The 20,017-nt window shown below is 39.7% G+C and overlaps 1 protein-coding gene across 1 annotated transcript; it reads right to left on the bottom strand.

The window, feature by feature from the left end:
* Positions 1 to 416: 416 nt before the first annotated feature.
* Positions 417 to 16,731, bottom strand: tmem200a (transmembrane protein 200A). The gene is made up of 5 exons (XM_062437410.1): positions 16,073 to 16,731; positions 4,990 to 5,127; positions 4,529 to 4,797; positions 3,859 to 4,022; positions 417 to 3,374 (listed from the first exon to the last, which is right to left on the bottom strand). The coding sequence occupies exons 2-5, from the start codon at positions 5,118 to 5,120 to the stop codon at positions 2,256 to 2,258; spliced, it is 1,683 nt and encodes a 560-aa protein (XP_062293394.1). The 5' UTR covers positions 5,121 to 5,127; positions 16,073 to 16,731; the 3' UTR covers positions 417 to 2,255.
* Positions 16,732 to 20,017: the final 3,286 nt, after the last annotated feature.

Here is a 20,017-nt window from a genome sequence, read left to right as displayed (position 1 = left end):
GAGGAATATGTATGCATGCTTTAATGTAAGTAAAATCTTTGGTTGTGGCGTGTGTGTGTGTGTTTGTGTGTGTGTGTGTGTGTGTGTGTGTGTGTGTGTGTTGCAATACCACAGAGCTGCAGAGCATATGATAATTGATGATGACTCATACAGACCTTTGCTTATTATTTTGTATGCAGAAAAAGGAGAGCGATGTGGAGGAAGAAAGAGAGAGGAATCAGTGACGTATTTGGGAAGTTGTGTTTAAGTGGGGCGGGGGTAGGGTCAGACAGTTTGTGTGCGTGTGTGTATACCCAGGAGATGCTATTGCCTCCCACTGACCCTCAAGAAAGGCGATAGAAAAGATCCTACAGTATGTGTGAATCCATCTGTAGGAATCAGTATTATACTCAATACACTCATTAGGAGAAAACATGTTTCAGTGAAATTGCAGTTTATTTTCAGAGAGGATAAAATTGGACATTGACTCATAAACTGCTATAAACCGGTTAATGAAGCTCTGTGTTAAGATTCCTGCACTCTTGTCTTTTTCAACATGTGTGGTGTCAATCACCGACAATGAACATCATGTTCAAAACAAGATTCTTTACTGTTTGCATGTGTTGCATTAAAAGCAATATGGAAGATTTCCCTAATTACATTTATAGATAAAAAGGACAGAATTTTTAAACCAAACAGAACCTCAAAAACAGCAAAATGGATCATCATATGAGCTGGGACAGATAGACAGCTGAGCAAGTAATGAATTCAGTTTAGGACAACACACCTTTTGAACATATTGTGAGATATGCTTATAAAAAAAACAACACTGTGCCAAGACATTATTACAATGTTGCTCAGTAGCTGAATTCCTGAACTCAAACCTGCAAATATCACCTCAAAAATGTAAAATTATCAAGCAACACAAGATGCATCATCAAATGAGGATCTTGACAGAAAACTGCATGGCTCATTATTACAGCTCCCTGGATTTATAAAGATAGCAAAAGATAAATGTATAGTTAGTGATTCATTGTTGGCTCAGGTGCCACGGCAGTACAACTGTTATAATGATTTTTGTTTCATATGCTGTATTTTCACTAGCGTAGAGCCTAAAAGTGTGTTGATTTTACAATAACTTTCACAATAGATCTATTATTGAAGTAATTTATCAAGTAGAACTGTCCAAGAGTTCCTGGTTAGTGGTTCTCAAATGTGATTATTTCCTTTGCAAATTTTAGACATCACTTTAGATTCTGGTGAATCTGATTTTCCATGAACATTAATTAAGTTAATTAACCCACTGAAAGCAATATTGATTAATCAGCAATCCAAGTAATTGCTACTAATCACATACAAGGAATTTCTCACATACTGTCTAGGTTTGTGATTAATTGACTGTATATCCTGAGTGAAATCTAATCAAGATAGACGCTTGTAAGAAATAAGCTTAAGATGCCTGTAACACAGCCATAGAAAATGTGTCCGTTCTTGTTACTCAGTCACCAAGGACACTAAAGATTGATGATCCATAGTTGCAGCCACAAGTTATTACTATAGTTCTTGGGAAACAGCAGCAATAACTGTAGGGCAACTTGCACCTTGATACACCTCTTGCTGCTGTGTATTGACAGTGTAGTAAATGGTTTTGTCAGACTTTACTCTTGGTGAGGACCAATCTCTACATCTACTTCTATATGAGGATCAAACAGACACATAGACACACATAAACCACCTTTAAAACTAATACTTTACCACTAATATCAATACCTGTTGGTCTTTAAACCTCGTCTCTGCCATATATTGTAATGCAGGATGGATACCTATCAACATCACTGATGAAACAGTGTTGATCCTAAAGCCTTATCTCTGGGTTGAGATCCTGGTAAAACTTTATTAGAACTCCTTTTTTATAGACTGTTCATGTAATGTGATTTTTTTATTGATCCCTGTATCGAACTTATCTTTTCACTTGCCAGACAACAGGTCAGGGTCATCTACAGAACAGCAATTCTGCACCTGGTACAGTCGGCATTCATTGTCTTGCTAACATGAGGCCTGAACCTTTTACTGCACTAGATAGTCTGCTATTCACTACTCTCCAGCCTGCTACTTGTAAAAAGTGTCTTTGAAATCATGTTTGAGTTCCATATCTTCAGGGTGCAACTGTTAAACTCGACAGTTTCCCCATGACACAAAGTGCTGTACACTCAAACTTTCTGGAGAGCAATTAACAGAACAGGACAGAACGGTCTACAACCTTCAGATCATTGTCCTCAGAATCGAGTCTCAGAGCTGCCCCTTTTCAGTGCACTGCTATTAAAATCATCATGCTCAAAGCTTAGATTATTATGTGACCTTGATATCATTAGCAGCTTCTCTCGTTTACTATAGTCACGCCTCGCTATCATCGACGGTGACAAATCCAACAACCTCTCCCCTTGTTCCTCCCTGTCCTCCAGCCTCATGTAGCCTTTAGTGCTGCCCCGATTACCACTGTTACTCTGGCTGCTGTTGCTACGGTCGAGGCGGGGCCAGCTGGGGTGCTTCCGCTGCTCCGGATGTACGCTAAGCATGCTCTGCCCACGCTCCAGGTCCAGAGATTTGGAGTGGCTGCTGAGCATGTGTAGAGAGGAGTTGGAGCCAAAGTCACTCCTTGCTGCTCCTGGGGAAAGCCAGCAGCCTGAGGTAGACGAGGGGGCTGGGGAGAGGGAAGTAGAGGAGATAGAGGAGCAGTGGGATGAAGAAGAGGCGGAGCTACTCCGATGTAAGCCTGGTGGTTTAGAGGCCTTGGCAACAGATGCTACAGGAACCGCCAAGGACTCCTTGGAGCTCAGAGGTTGTGACCTCTCACCATGCCCTCTCTCTCCTCCTCTTTCCTCCTCTGTAATTGCCTCCATCTCCGGTTCGTCAATAACACAGTTGTTGAGTTTTATAACGGGGAGAGTGAACGCAGAGATAGAGGAGGAGACAATGGAGCGAGCGTGGTGTCCTCCCTTCTCCCTATCTCCATCCACAGACCACTGGCGGCGTACAGAATCTGAGTGAGTCAACCCGATCCCCGGGCCACAGAAGGGCCGATCCTTGTAGAGCGGCGCCAAAAGTCCTGCAAAGCTACAATCCAACTTAGCATGCTCCCTGTGTCTGTGAAACTCCTCGTCCCCTAACAGCACCTCCTCCTCCTCTGTAGACCCTCCTCCTCCTCCAGCCCGAGAGAAGGCGAGGAGGGAGTTGCTGGCCATCCGAACCGCGGTGGCATTCTCAGCGCTGAAGGCTCGAAGATCCCCAACTTCTCTTGCATAGGTGCTGTTGCGGTGAAGGTGTTGCTTTTGCTCTCTCTGTCTGAGGTGATGGATGTCGATGACTGTGGAGTACATGTCTCTCATATGGATTATCTAGTACAGAAGACAAATCATTTATCACTAGAAGCATTAGGAGATCACCCAAGAATGTTTTTAGCACTCCATCATAACATATTATTATTCTGCAGTTATACATTTGTGTGTAGATAATTAGATGTTTGTGAACTTAGACATGTTTCTCATATGAATTACCTGGAAGGGAGAGAGGGAGGGGGATAGGATTAATCGAATCAACACAGCGAAGGAGAGGGCATAAGAGCAGAGGAAATGTGATCAGAAGAGCATTACATTGATGAATATGGATGACTGCAGTGTGCGTGCCCCTGATATAGCAGGGAATAGAAATGAGAAAACAGGAGAGAGGGATAATAACCACATAATCTATTTGCTTAGGCTTTTACAATTGAAATATCTGTTTTAAAGGTCCCCTCATAACCTTTTCTAGAACCACTTTCTGCATAAATCAGCGTTGGTGTATGCTCCAGTATATGAATTAATCTGCCGATGTCTGACCTACCTTAGTTTCTCTGTCTCTGTTTTCATGAAGAATGGCATTAGCGCAGATGAAAATAAAAATCCCAATGCCCATGGTGAAGGGCCCGAACATTTTCATCCTCTCAGAGTGACGATGCTGTTCCAAGAACCGCGTCAGAGCACCCCCAGTCTGCTTAGAGGGTGTACCTGCATACAGAAAAACACAGAGAGACCATCTTTATATGAGGAGCAAAGAGCAGTTTGAGTTTATAAGCCATGGAGCACAACAAATTACACATTAAGAAAGTATTTCTGAGACAAATATAAACATTCCTTATTCCAATATTTAGGTTAAAGGTCGAGTCAGTCATTCTGGAGAAATACACCCCTCCTTTTCTGCTCTTTCAGAAGCCCCTTAAAGTCATGGACACACATTGCCATCAAAAGCAGCTGTCTGTCAGCTGCAGCTCCTTGGGAGCTGTGAGAACAGCAGCCAGGCAGACTGCCTTCATCAGGCTGACTGACAGCAGAAATATATTGAACCACAGCAGTCTGTATGCACAGACGGCTGCTCTGATGATTTTCCCCTATCATGTGCACAAGCATGAATGCCCCTTGCAGTGGACAGTGAGGAGATATTTGCTGAATTAAAAAAAAAAAAAAATTAGAATCACTGACTTGACCTTTAACTTTTCTTTCCTTTATTTAGCTACCTTGCACATTATGACTTTGGCTAGAGTTACCAATGGCCCCCTCTGTGACAGCAGATGTTTTGGCTCCTCCTGAAATTTCTGCCTTAGAACCTCCTCCAGTTGGTGTTTTGGCTGAGGACATGGTTTCACTGTGTGGCCAGTAGCCAAGTGTTGCCATACCAATCCCTATGGCCAGGATGACCAGTCCGAGGAGGAGGAAAAAACCGGAGGCGGAGTAGAGGCGGAGCCTGCCGCGCACCACTACAACATCAGCACGTCGCTTCCGCTTTCTGAATGAAAAGTACAAACACTAGTTTTTGTACAGTGAATTTGGAAGTCATTGTTTTTTGTAACATTAAACCAAGTGTAGCTTATGTATCACTTAGGAACTGCTGCTAGTTTCCTGCTGCTTAAAGTATTCAATTAAAACATGATCTTTGTATAAGTATTGAATTTATAAAGAGGAAGCAAGCGATGATCACCTGGGAGCAGCCTCTGGGGTGGGGTTTCCCAGGCCTGGCGATGTAGGTGGTATGGACCGGTGCTGAGAGCGGGCAGAGTCTTGGCGTTTTAGCTTAGCCAAGCCTGTTAGTACACCTGCTGCTGCAGTCATACTTAACCTACAGATACACATTGGTAATGAGTTAAAGACATGACAATCCAGACATGTTTTAGACCTAACAATAGCATGGAATAATACATTTTATTTCATGTTTTTTTTGCAGAAAATGTTCAGTTACCTTGTTACATATTCTTAAAATAATATCTACTCCTATTGTTCATTTCAAAAGTTGAACTGCTGGACACAAGATTTCTCCTGCTTCACTGTAAAGTCCATTCTCAGTGTTTGTGCAATGTAGGCCTCAAGTCTTTACTCTTGAGAGAAATTTTCCCTTTTAAGCAGATGAATGTGAAAACAGCATTCTAGTGCCAAACTCTGCACATACATCATTTTGTATAGTGAAGCTCAAACATCCACCTGAAGGAACAAGAAGTAAAACACATTCATAAGAGCTACTTAAAACATATAATGTAAAGAATATGGATGTGGAGCTTTTTCCTATCAGTTATTGGATCTTTGGAGCACTCACAAAGATGCAACTGCAAAAATACATTTGGGCACAGGTACACATATGCATATTGTACATTCACAAGGGGAAAAAGCACAGACAAAGTCTCCCAGATACTCAGAATGTAAGAGATGTAAGACACTCAATATGCAGAGTGTAGCATTTCTCACAAAATAATGCAGATTAAACTAGTCCCCAGGATCACAGCTCTGCTTGTCTTATTTTACGCAAGTGTGTCACCTCACTTACAACCAAGACTTTTCAAAAGCTGCAGGTGACAGGTTTTTTTTTAATATACTCTTAAAGAGAAAGTGTGTCAGACTTTTAGCGTCTTTCCAGGCTTGCTAAAAGTGGTTTACAGTCAAGTAGCTGAGAGAGATGTAAGCAGATAAATGTGCAGTACACACCCAGGACAACAATCTCTTCTGTTTAGTGGTGACCCTTTATTGTTGGCTGTCAGCCTTCAGGGCAACATGAACATGGGTGTGTGTGTAGTCAAGTAGTCATTTGCCCCGGCAGGATATTCTTCCCGAGCATATGAGAGATAAAGTAAGGAAACTGATCAGGGAGATAGAAACAGAGAAGAAACACAGATGGCTTGTGATTGTTTTGGGCAGTTTATTTGAATCAATATTCTGCGTTTGTTGCATTTACAGTTTTATGGTCACTGTTATTGTCTATGTTACATAGTTTTCGCAGTTATAAAATTGGAAACACAGTGCTGCCATTCTGACATAATATTCAAATGAATCATTGTCTGCTCACCAGCTGCTCACATGTCTATTAATAGTTATTGAAAGGAAGCGGGCTCAAAACAAACAGTTTTATTTCGGGAGCCTTCATTTGGGTTTAAATGCCTGTTAATCTGGGCTCACATTAACATTAGCATTGTCCTTTTACTACTAAGAAGATTAAACAGGCTGCATTTGATGTAGAATAAGCAAGGTACAGAATTTGAATGTACATATCAAGAGTTTCTCTTCAGCAAATGAGTTAATTGCATATTAACTGATTGCTGGTGTAAAACTTTTGGACTTTTGGTTTGAAAAAAGCTGACATAACATCACAGTGATCGATCCCCAGCAGTTGAGGGCCAGCTGATACAGAATCTTGAGGGCGGCTGTGGCTCAGGAGGTAGAGCGGTCCAATTGGAAGATTGGCGGTTCGATTCCCAGCTCCTCCAGTCCACATGTCGATGTGTCCTTGGGCAAGACACTTAACCCCTAATTGCTCCCGTTGCTGTGTCAACGGTGTATGAATGTGTACGAATGGTTAGCTTCTCCTGATGAGCAAGGTTGGCACCCTGTGTGGTACCCCTGCCATCAGTGTATGAATGTGTATGAATGGGTGAGTTGTATTGTAAAGCGCTTTGAGTGGTCAAAAAGACTAGAAAGGCGCTATATAAGTACAGTCCATTCAATCTGAAGTGAACAGCTGTAATATTGTTTGAATGAACTCAGCTTTGAGCACCACCTTCACAAAGAATTTGACTGGTGTAGAAATTTCAAACTTTCAGTAAGAATGTAATTGTGTTGCAATTGTGAAGTATTATGTTTAGTTGGAATATAATTGTGATGTGATTGTAACACATTATGTTCAGTTAGAATGTAATTATGATCTAATTGTGATATTATTATTCGGGTAGAATCTGATTGTAATGACTTATTTTTAGTTATAATGGATCAGTGATGCAATATTTTAGTTTGAATGTGATAATACCATAATTCAATGCATTATTCTGACTTTAAATTCAATTGGGATGTATTTTTAAAAAATATATTCCAGGATGTTACCATTGCATAATTCTTTTTCTCTTTAATTCTTTTCCTAAACAGTGAGCTTGTGTATGTGTGTGTGAGTGTCTGTGTATATAAGAGGATAAAATAGATTTACGATGGGAACAAGAACACACCCATGACCTTCCTCTGTCTATTTTCTAAATTCTCACCGTCTTTCCTTTCTTCCACCTCACCCTCTATCTCTTTCTTCCTCATGTACACGCTATCTATAAATCTCACCCTCTGTCTGTCTGTTAATGCATTGTGGTTGTGACCTTGACTATTTTTTCCTTCCCTTACTTCCTTTTACTCCATCCTAGCTTACTTACTTGTATTTAACTGTTTGTATTTCTCCTCCCCCGACCTCTGTAGTCTCAGATCTATTTTAAAAACAGTTTCTAATTTGAATTTTCTTTTACTTGGTCACTTTCTTCTTACTTCCCTTTCTTTTCTGTCGTATATCTCAAAGTAATAAAGTCTATTTTTTAAGATTTAGAATCAGGCAAAGCTCTTAGTATTCAAAGTAACTGCCAACTACACACCGTCGACCAGACTCTCTTTTCTGTTCACATTTTAATGTGTTTTTCAATTCAATCTTATTGCTGATTCTGCTATGAGGAAAGTGTTTTACCACAGATGGCGAATCACACAAGGACAAACACAACCAGCCTCTTTTTCTCGGGTTATCTGCGTTCCCTCTCACCCCATCTCTCTCTGTCTCTCTCTACTTGATTATCTTCTCTCACTCCTTAGTGTGCATCAAACAGGAACCCACACAATGTTTAAAGAGCAAGGGGGAGAGAGTTCCTCCATTTACTGAAAGAGGAAAAAGGCATGGATGGCAATCAATTACAGGGAAGGAGACAGGGATGACAAAACTGAGAGGAAAGATGAATATAGGGGAATACAAGGAACATGAGGAGAAACGTGGATTGATCAAGATGAAGCAAGGAAAGGAAGAAACACTTATTTATATAAATGCACATATAGGTGCAACACTGACTCATGGAAGTTACCAGAAGCTGAACAGTAACAAACTATGATAAAAACGGTTTGTTGTGAGGAGACAAACAAGAGGTTGGCGAGAGAAAAAGAGTGGAGAGGAGAGAAAGGCCTGGCAATAAAAGAAGAGTGAAGTGCTTTTCCTGCTAGTGATTACAGGACAGAGGCAGAAAACAAGCCAAGTGCATCTGTAGTTTGAAACAAGGTTGAAGTGAGAAACAAGAGGAGCAGAGAGAAAGAAACGCTGCCGTAACAGGCACACCAGCCGCCTAATGAGAAACCACTCAGGTTCATGTACAACAAGTCTTTCTGCTGTGGACCTAGGCAGTGACCACATCAAACAATGAAGATAATATTCAGTAACATATCACACATATCTGTGCTGGTTTGCAAGTAGTATATAAACTCTTTTTTGTGTGAAGAAAATCCTTTCACGTGATATGTTTAGTCTTTAAGAGAAGATTTTTTTCATTTCTCACATAATGATCATACACAGCCTATATGAATATTAATAAGTTTTATCCTATTGGATAAAACTTATAAATAATGTGAAACCCACTGCTCCATTTTCCATTTCGCTGCCTTAATAAGCAATTTTCTAAATTGCTGCTTAATGAATAATGAATTTGCCGCTGTGTGATCACCTTGATAATATCTAAATTGCTTCCACTGTTTATCTGTCAGCAAGACAAGAAAACTATTAAAACAGTTTAATATAACTCTGCCTTAAGGGAGCAGAATCACTCTTGGAAACATTTAAAAATGTAAGAGAGAGAGTCTTTTACTACATGTTTTAAAACTATTCCCACTCCCTCATGTCTGTTAGAGCAGAGATGTTCCTCCTCTACAGTGTAACACTTCCTTGCTGCATGTGTTCTCTTTGAGTGAGTAGATGCCTTTTGTAGCATGATAACAAGTAAAACCTAATCCATAGGAGGTGTCACGTGATGTATTGTCCCTATAGCAACTACACGTGCCGCTGCTAGGTGACACGTTTCTATAGCAACAACCAGCTGTGAGTACAGGAATGACAGGTATATAATTAACACTGCATCCTATCAACAGAGGGGGATATTCCCCTTGTATCCATGTTCAGAATTTGGGCAAAACCATAAATGTCACAGCATATGGTTCCGGATGATTTTACTTGTTTTTCATCAGTTTTAGAGAGAGGTGTGATTGAGAGGAGGAGGAATGGAGCTACAGTACAGTACAAATGGGGGAGGTGTATGGAAGGGAATTTGAAGGTGGGATAGTAAAGAGACACTGGTGATGAAGAGGGAGTGAAAGCAACAGTGTGTTTGGCATGAAAGGTGGTTGCAAAAAAGGGGGGGGGAAAAGTGAATTTTTTTACACTCTCAGCACTCAAACGTTGGAATTGCGTTCAAGTGTTAATTGTGTCTTCTTTATGCTGCTAAAGAGTTACAATTCTGTCTTCAATTCCTCACAGGAGAAAGAAAACCTCAAAGAAAGATGGAAGAAGAAAAAGAGCCAGGCAGGTGTGATGGATAAAGAAAAAGAGAAAGAAGAAGTAAGGCAGGGGAGGACAGTGAAGATCTGAGACATTAGGACCAGAAGAAAACAGCCAGAGAAGGAAAGAATGAGGCGCTTTGAACTGTGAAGCAAACTCCAGAGACTTTTTTTTTACTCTAGAAGCACAGTGAGAAAAGTTTTATTCTCAAACAATTAACTTCAGTGAACTGTGTGCTGACGCAGCATGGAGAGAGGCAACTAATATGGACACAGATGGAATAAGAAGGAGGGATGTAATGAGAGAGGAATGAGCAGGCATTTGAAAATGGAGACTAGAAAGGAGAGAGAAAATTGTATTTCTCCCACTATAGCTACAGTGTGTCATGTATTATATTATTCTGTGCCTTAAACTGCTTTGGTAAAGTTAACTAAGGTTAGATAGCTTTAACAAACAATTTTTACGTAACTTTTTTTCAACCTTAAACTGGATTTAAATGGAGAGAAAAACAAAGCCCCCTTTTACTGGCATTAAGGTCACCTGTGATAATACAATACCACGAGCTGGGAGTCAAACATAAAGGACTACCCTCAAAACAAGACCTTCCTAAAAGTTGAATATCAGAAGCCAGTTTACTTTCTCTGTCTACCCCCTACAAAGAGTGATGGGAATTATCACTAGCGTCAAAGGCAAAACTGCAGTGATGTTCCAGTCACACTTAAGTGCTTTGTTTTTTAAAGTACAACTATGCCACTGTTCATCATCATATAAAAGGGGAGTTGGTGTAATATTACAATTGGCCTTCAGGTTAGTGGAAAAGAGTGTGTTTATAGACTGTAATTTAATAAGAATGAATTGAGCATAATGTTTTCTTGCTATTCAAGTAAAATCTCATAACATATTCAGTAAGACAGCTGTCATTACGCTGCCATTTAAAGATAGATCCTGTAATATACTGTTGTATGGTAAAGTGGACTAACTAGAGAAAGATTTTTTAATGTTTCTGTTCAAGGTTCACACTGGTGGTTTTGCATGTTTTAGAATTTAACTACAAATCGTGCAAACATCAGTCTATCACAGTAATCAGTTCATCACATTATCACAGGTTTGAAATGCAATTACGAACAAGGACTGTTTCAAAAAGCTGTTGGTGAGCAGCAAACTCAATAATGCCAGAAACAGATTATGTCCATACTTGTTATTTAATGATAGAGTCAAATAAATATGTCCTGTTTCGTTATAATCTAAGGATATGTTCTTTTATAAGTTGATTTTCATCACGTTTCTATGAGAATATGAACTCAAACCAACAGCTACGTAGAAGGAATAGTCCAATTATTAAAAGAAAAGGTAAGCAGCAACACAAAGTAAAAAGGATTTGGACTTACATGGGCAGAAGTATCATTAGTATGATCCTTTTTAAGATTGTCTGCTTCACCATGCATATGACAGAAAGATGGACGAAAGAGAAAATGACATGATACACACTCTGCTTAAGAGGGCACAAAGCCACATGTCTCTCTAATTTACTTTGTTGATCCCTGAGGAGGAAATCTCTGTTTGCTTTTCCAGAAAGGTCAGTGTCAGCCACAGAGAAGCATCCCACAGCTGCTTGATCAAGCCAAGCAATCTCAATCACCCCGCTGTCCCAAAGGGTTGTTTCTACATGGCAATCCTAGATTTGGGGAACTCCAGCACATGCACACTTGATTCAGCACAGTAGGACTTGACTCTGCCCACACTAGCAATGTCAGATATACTGGGAGCTGTTTAAAGTGCATCTGCATTCCTGTGATGAAAATGATGTGACAGCATCAGGTTAGGTTAAGGAAAGATCATGGTTTGGCTTAAAGTGATCACTTAAAAACGTGGTGTAGGTTAAAGTTACTACTGCCTTCAAGTAAAATGGCAAAATGTGACAGTCACGACTGTAAGTGTGACACAAACAGTGCTCTTCTGCAGCAGAGTCCACTTTTTGTAAGTTACAAATATCGCTATTGTTATCATCTAGACTCGACCTTCCCAAAAATCCCACAGTTAACTCTTTTCACAGATACATGTGCTGCAAGCATGTGAATCTGGACCACCATGGACAAACTGACTGAGGAGGAATCACCACTGATGATTGAAATTCATTGTCTGCAGTGGTGGGCAAGTATTTAACTTATTTGCCTTTATGTAGTAGTTTTTTTTTGATGAAGTGATTTTAACTGATATTTCTGAAACATCAAAATGTTTGGTAATAAGCCCCTTTCTTTTCTTTCTTTAGTTTGTTTGGAAAAAATTAAGAAGTTTAAATGATGGAATTAATGATGAGACTAGTCCTGACTTCTTACTGTCAAATGTATCTATAGTAGATGATCCCACAGCTTTCACACCATAAAGTCTAGCTCCACTATGGGATCTGTTTTCTTCTATGTATTTGTTAGATAAAACTGATAAAAATTAAAAAATTAAAAAAACAGTCTTAAAGTTGTTAGTGACCCTAACGGAAAACTCTCTATAAGCATACCGTATCTTCTGTGTTGTTTGAGCCAAAAGTCATTAAAGTTCGACTGAGATGTACTCTTATCTGCAGAGACACACAGGTGTTTGCAGTTATTCTTGTTGATTAGACCTCTGGTCACAGTTAGAGGTGGACAAATTTATGCTGAGAGTTACACAAGGTCAATACACTCTATGTACTAGTAAGAATGGTTATGCTCTAAAACCCTCAGGGATTTAAGACGCTGACCTTGTAATCACAACTTCCTCTGCTTGAGTCTGACCAGGGGGCTTTCTCTCTCTAACCCTCATTTCCTGTCAACTTCATAGTGTATGCTACTAAATAAAGGCAAAAATGCCAAAGTATACAGTATCAGTCCAAAGTTTGGACACACTTTCCCATTCCCTTGAATGATAAAGCTTTTGACTGGTATTGTATATTATATATCTATATATTTTACAAGTAAAGTTTCCCACAGCATTTCCACTACAGGATGCTGTTTGATTATCAAGGATTCAGTGTCATACCATCTGCTTACAATGCAGCATGCACTCCATCTACATATTTTTCCTTTTGCCACTAGAGGTACATAGATAAATCCAAGCTGCACAAATTCTAAACAGTGAAAACACCTGTGGACTTTGGATCAGCTTGAGGAAAAAGTGGCTTTTTGAAAAACCCTATCAAGCAGTTATCGAATTTCAGAGTTCAATGGGGACATTCAACGTCTTGTTTTCTGTAATGACATTTATCAGAACTGAATCATAGAATCAAATAAAATGAAACATGATGGCTACTGGCAGACGCCAGCTCTTGAGTAATCAGACCTTTACATGAGTCTGGTATCCTGATTGAAATCTCTGCTTTGCCCTACTCGGTCTTGTAGTTCTTCAAAGAAGAAAACCATTTGGTTTTTGGAGTTTAAATAAGCGTTTTCATATTTTTTTTATTGAATGAGTTCCTAAAATAAATTGTCTATCATATGTCATAACCTGACCCAAAGGCCATGACAAAAACTAGAACAGACACATGAAATGCCAGTAATGTTTTCGTTGGGACTTGAATATCACTTCCTATCAGTGATGATAGAGTAGGCAGGAATGAAGAAACAAGCACTGAGAACACCGAAACAGATAGAGGAGGAGGATTTACTGTCAGGGGGAAATGAGCAAAGGGTGAACAGATAGCCAGCGTGTGTTTTTGCACTGTTATACGCCTCCAGAATCACGGTCAAGGGTGAGTCATCTGTCTGCAGAGTATGTCACTTTGTGTTTTCCTGCTGACCTTTCAGCAGCACATTTTCTGATGCAAGCTCTCAAGTGTCAAATCCAGCACCCTCTTCACCATCTTGTTTGTGGTTTTTTTTCTCTTCATTATTTTGATGACACATACTGCTTTTTTTTTTTTTAAATGTCTCGCATCCTTCACTCTGAATCAGTATCATTGCCTCCGGTGATAAATGCAGCTCTATTCAACTGAATTAAGTTTTCAATTGAATCATCAGATGCTCATGCCAGGTGTGTGTGTGTGCACGCATACATTTTTGTTACTTCATGGGAACCTTTTCTGTTATAAACACTGACTTGTCAGGACCAGTAGTCCTCGTGGCGACCAAAGCCTGGTCCTAATGAGGCAAAAAGTTATTTCTGAGGTCCAGTTTGAACCTGCATACATATAAATGAGCATCCATTGCATTCAAGGCCTCCCAAAACAAATTCACACAATACTTATTATGCCTATCACCGCCAGTTAAATGTCACTGTATTTACAGAGTTTTTAAATCTGGTGTCGGGTTTGATATTCCCACGCTGGCCAGATGAATGCATGAATGCAGACTGGCTAACTTCCAGTGTGCTCTCTGCTCACTCTAAGGTATGCAGCTCCTCTAGACTTTCCAAATGTTGGATCAAATCCTGATTTGAAATTAAATGAGTCCTTTCACGGGGGTTGTGTGACACTCAAAACTATTTATCCACCATTTTACAACCACAACAATGGCAAATGGAGTAGACTACAGCTGAGCCTATAATGTAAGCATGTCGACAGTGTTTTTGTAATTGTGCTCACTGCCAAAATGGGTGAGACAAAAGTCACACACTCCAGCTTTAAAGTTATGGATAAGGTCTAGATTAGGGTTTAAATTAGGCTGTCCATAATGAATGGAAGTCAATGCAAGGTCCCTACATGGTTACCTACACAATCTTGTGTATGTGTGTGTGCTTTTGTAATGGCTTGTGCCCCCTGTGAATTTGAGCAAAAGTGACTAATTCTGTCTTATCCACAGTCCCTGATTGTGTCCCTGGTTGTCAGTCAGTCACCCACACTCATCCTGAGGCACAAGCCCTGCAGCAGTGGTTCCCAAACTAGAGTCTTGCAACCTTGTGGGCTCCATGCTGTAATTGTAGAGGACCTTCTTTATTTATTACAGCTCTATTTTGTTTTCCATAACAGTTCTAATTTGATTTTGCCTTTTAAAAAAACTTAGTGGAAAAGGAATTAAATCCTAAATCAGATAAACCAAAATATTTTACTCAGAGGGGTCTTTAGGATGGTTTTCTGTGGGCTTACATTGACAGTATCTCTATGTGGGGGGTCTTTGGAATGAAAATGTGGAGGAACTGTTGACCTACCAGAAGGGTATTTAAACAGGATTATCCAGTCAAAGTGATATCTGTGAAGGAGGATTAGCTGATATGTCGCCTGACTTCTTAATGATTCTCAAATTAAACTCTGTCTGCAATGAAAAGATGTCTGTCTTTGAGCCATTTGGCTCAGTGAGTAATTCTTATTTTTGAAACAGCTCTCAAAGTGAGTTGCCCTTTTCATCTTTTCAATCATACTACATAAGCACTGACAGAGCTTGCGTTTTTAAAGAAATTCAGCTTTACTGTGCAGAATTATGCATAAGTACAGTCTTTAAGTTTCTCTGTGCTCACCTTAAAGTTTAAGACGTCTTACTGTATGGGCATGATTTGTGACATCACACCTATTCTAAGCCAGTTGTGGTCCAGTATGTGATCCGTGTGATGTGGAAACTTGAAGCCTCCAGTAATCATACTCAGAGAATGGACTTTGTCTTGTGTCCAGCAGTTATACTTTTGACATGAAAAATATTTGCAATTGTATAGATTCTAGATATTTTAATGAGGGCAAAGGATTTTAAGAATTGTTAACTAGCGATTGAGCATTTTTGTGGAAAAATCTCATCATACACAAATTATTTTTCAATGCAAAGTATTTTATATGTCTTAAACATATCTTGTTTGGATCTATAAATATTGCTTGAAAAGTTATGATTGAAGGTACACTGCAAGTGACCCTATAATGGTGACATTTGACCCCACTTTGAAGACATAAATATACACATCATGCCATGTAATGCTACTATAAAGCTGATTAAAAGACATAAGACTGGTATGAACAGAGAAACAAAAGTGATGGTGTACCCCCTCCCCAATAAACCATTCAATAAATACAACAAATAAACAACAACATGTATGCTGGGCTGTCTCAGGTAACACTGAAGCTTATCTTGTCCAATAAACATATGGATTACTGTACAGTGGAACATTGATAAATAGATGTAGCCACTAATAGGCTGTGAGGCTCTCGTTAAAAACTCCCTTGTTCATCCAATATTAAACAAAACGTCATTAAATATAAATGAAAATAAAGAGATAGACTGTAGAGCTGTCAACTCGAATTTGTTTCATGGGGAGTGTTTAGAGTTGGAGAGGTCAGACACAGCTCAGTCCTTACCTTTCACAAAAGCCGAGTTTTCACTGTCAGTGTGCCATTAGGCATCGAGGTGGATCAGGCTGCAACCTGGGGGAAAGTAAACAGCCATCTTCCACTATGAAGGCTACTTCCAGTGAAATGCCATTCCGGAGAAAATAAAGATGACAGGAGACAGTTCAGCTCCCATGCAGGGTCACAGTCTTCACTACATCCAAGGTCAATATAGTTTGTGTGGATCAAATCGGGACTAATTGAATTACTTTATTCAGCTCGGAAAACGTTTTGTGCCATGTGGAGAGTAAGCGCGCTCAGGACAATGAGGTCGGTCAAACACGCTCCTGATTACGACTGAAAAGGGAAAATCTTTAAACACATTTCGGCAAATTAAAGTCGTTGCCTGTAATTCCCCATCGGGATAAATATTCCTTGTTTTATTGGAGAGAATAAAAAAAAACACAAAAGAAACTGATGTGATGTCCTTATGGCTGCCTCAATGCGTAAAACTCTCGTTATCCCGGTTTTGGAGGGGTGGGGGAAAACTTGATTTCACGTCAAAAAAGGAGCCACAAATATAAAAAAGCACGGCGAAGAATCTTTTTGCTTTTCACGAAAAACAATGAATGTTGTAAACCAGGGAGTAAAGCGTGTTTTTATTCCTCTGAACCGGAGAGAGAAGCGGCAGCTGCATCCAATCCTTCCAAAGCGCTTCTACGTTTGTGGGAATGCGTTCTCAGAGGTGTGTGTGTGTGTGTGTGTGTGTGTGTGTGTGTGTGTGTGTGTGTGTGTGTGTGTGTGTGTGTGTGTGTGTGTGTGTGTGTGTGTGTGTGAGAGAGAGAGAGAGAGAGAGAGAGAGAGAGAGAGAGAGAGAGAGAGAGAGAGAGAGAGAGAGAGAGAGAGAGAGAGAGATGGGGGTTTGTACGTGCACTGGGAGATATAGACATAGAGGGAAATAAGGCACTGTGCCATGATTTGCCTGCCTGTGTAAAGCGCAGATGACATGAGGATGACTAGTTTAGAGCTAGTCATTAGATGCCCAGAGGTGAGAGTTGGATATGTTACACAATACAGTTGTCAGTGTTTTTGTTTCTGAACTGAAGGAGAGGGCAGCAAAAACGTTGCAGATGTTGGCATGTGTGTCATTTCCTGTATTTACATGCTGGACAAGGTTCAGTGAAAATACAGCAGCTGGGGCGAGTTGACGAGAATGTGAGACAGACATTTGGATAGATATTTTGAAAAATAAACTGTGTGTGTGTGTGTGTGTGTGTGTGTGTGTGTGTGTGTGTGTGTGTGTGTGTGTGTGTGTGTGTGTGTGTGTGAGTGTGTGTGTGTGTGTGTGAGAGAGAGAGAGAGAGAGAGAGAGAGAGAGAGAGAGAGAGAGAGAGAGAGAGAGAGAGAGAGAGAGAGAGAGACTGTTATTTGTTCAGATGGCTGAGATTAAGTTGCCCAGAAATAAAACACCCTGAAGGCAGAACAGCACAGCTGAAAGTGTGCTCAAACAAACATTACATAAACACTTATACACAATCATTAGGACATTGTGTTGGTCTATGGGTGCCATTCTTGACCTCAGACCTGATAATGACAGAACTGACCTTAATATAACACCCTCACTGCAAATAACCCTCCAACGTTACCACATTCATGGATCCCAAAAAGAATACCCTGGTGGCAACTAAACAGGATCCAATTAAAGATTTAAAAAAAAAATTCCAGCTTTTTCTGCTCTTGTGGAGACATCTGCTGCTTTTAAGATCATACGAAAATCCTCATCTTGTTGACACACAAACCCACGCCTGCTCTAAAACTCAGAAAATAGACAGCTAGCTGAGAGTCATGATGTAGTCATACTGTGCTGCAGTGGTCAGTCAGATGCAGTATTTACATTCCATAAGCAATCGAAATGAAAACATAGAGGGAGAAAAGGAGGACAAGAGTGAGAAGTGTTTGAGAAAAGGTAGAGGAAAAACAAAGCCTTACATTGTTGCTTGTTGAATTGTTGTTTACAAGCCCGCTTGGGAGTATGGAATTTCTAAAATGTGTTGACTTTTTCTGTTATTGTAAGCAGCTGTGGAAAGTTAAATAATTAAAGGAAAACTGTAATTGAAAGGGAATTTGGAAAGTGAGGAGAAGGAGAGGAAATGAGGGAGATATAGGAGAGGCAAGACGGGGTGAGATAAAAAGGAATAATTTGTATGGGGAGGAGAGCTGAGAATTTGTCATTTTGAGCATTCCATTTTTAAAAAAAATTATCTCAGTGGATCAAAAGATGATTGACAAGCAGGGGGGCTGGTGAAAGCCACTGGGAGACACACAATGGTTATTTCAGGCTCAGTGATTGGGGAATCAGCTGGAAGAGGAAGGCATATTGTTGATCAGTGCTGCAACATTTACTCAATTAATCAATAAGTCAACTGACTAAATATTAATCACCAACTCTGTGTTTCTTCAAGAAAACTAAAACTAAACAAGAAAATAATTTACAGATTCATCAAAAACGAATAATAATTAGTTCCAGTCCTAATATGGAGAAATGGTTAAGGGTTGCTGCAAACAAATATTTGAATGATTAATTTCTCTTCTAGAAAATATCAGATAAGAGTGACCATCACAGGGCCGCTGAAACTCAAGGTTACATCATCAAATGTCTTGTTATGTGCGAGCAAACATTAAAAACTCAAGGATATTCAACTGACAAAAGCAGCAAATCCTCACATTAGAGCAGCTGGGACCAGATAATATTTGGAATTACTGCTTGACAAAATTACTCAGTTAATTATCAACTGAGTTGGAGCTTAATTTTCTGTCGATGATCATTTTAGCTCTGCACTTTCTTTTGTCAGCTCTCTTCATCTTTCTTCTTCCCTGTTTTTCCTCCTCTTGTTGCCTATTGTTGTATATCTCATAAATTATGATGTATCATACTGTGAGTGTGTGACGTCAAAGTCTGTACCACACCTGCACACACACACACACACACACACACACACACACACACACACACCTACACACACACACACACACACACACACACACACACACACACACACACACACACACACACACACACACACACACACAAATGTTAATTTCAGCCTCTCCTCCTTTAACACGTCATGTTGACATGTAGGTCAATGAGCCGCAGTGTTCTCAACAGTATCTCTGCCTCTCTGTTTATTTAATTGAGTTTTTAAATCATTTTAAAAATGGATCAGGACAACAGCAGAGGTGCAGTGTGTTCATTTCTCTGCTTCTGTGGATACAACGAAGTTTGTTTAATCTCACTCCTGTGGTGTAAACACTCCTTTCAGATACAAGAGTGCGCTGTTGAATTGTCTGTATCAGTCCAATTTTTTATACTCACCATATCAGGCTTGCAACTGGTAACATGCTTCAGACTGATATCTAAATGTACTGCAGCCGTTTCATTTGTTATAACTTAATAGATTAAAAAAAAAACATTACCAGTATTTTAGTCAAACAAATGACTGTTGTTTGCTGTTGGAGGGTTAAAGTGGGTTTAAAAATTGCCTCCAGACATGTTATAAGACAAATCATTTGTGTCTGAAGTACCTCAATAGAAACTATTAAAATTACATCTTCTCTCGCCACTATATAGAATATGCATATATTTTTCATTAAAAACTTTAACTGGTGGACACAAGATTTCTCCTACACACTTGTCTAAGTTGCATGTTGAACTGTCACTGGCTCAAAATCCTGCTCATAGGTACAAGCCTTAAACTCAGATTTTGGTTGCAGGCAGAGAAACTTTCCCCATCCAGCACATGAATGTGATTACAGCTTTCTAGTTTCAAACTCTGCACATTGAAGGTCAGACATCCACCTGAAGGAACATTTAACGGTACATTTACATTTTTTTGAGTGGGAGTTTGTTGAAATCGTGTGATTTTACTATTACAAAGTATTACATGTGTCGTGTCGAGACAAGGATTTAGGGTCACC

The sequence above is a fragment of the Scomber scombrus genome, chromosome 17, assembly GCF_963691925.1.
Source record: "Scomber scombrus chromosome 17, fScoSco1.1, whole genome shotgun sequence".
In the NCBI taxonomy this organism is placed as follows: domain Eukaryota; kingdom Metazoa; phylum Chordata; class Actinopteri; order Scombriformes; family Scombridae; genus Scomber; species Scomber scombrus.
Note: the sequence above shows the minus strand (reverse complement) of the source record. Positions and strands in the feature narration are given on the sequence as shown.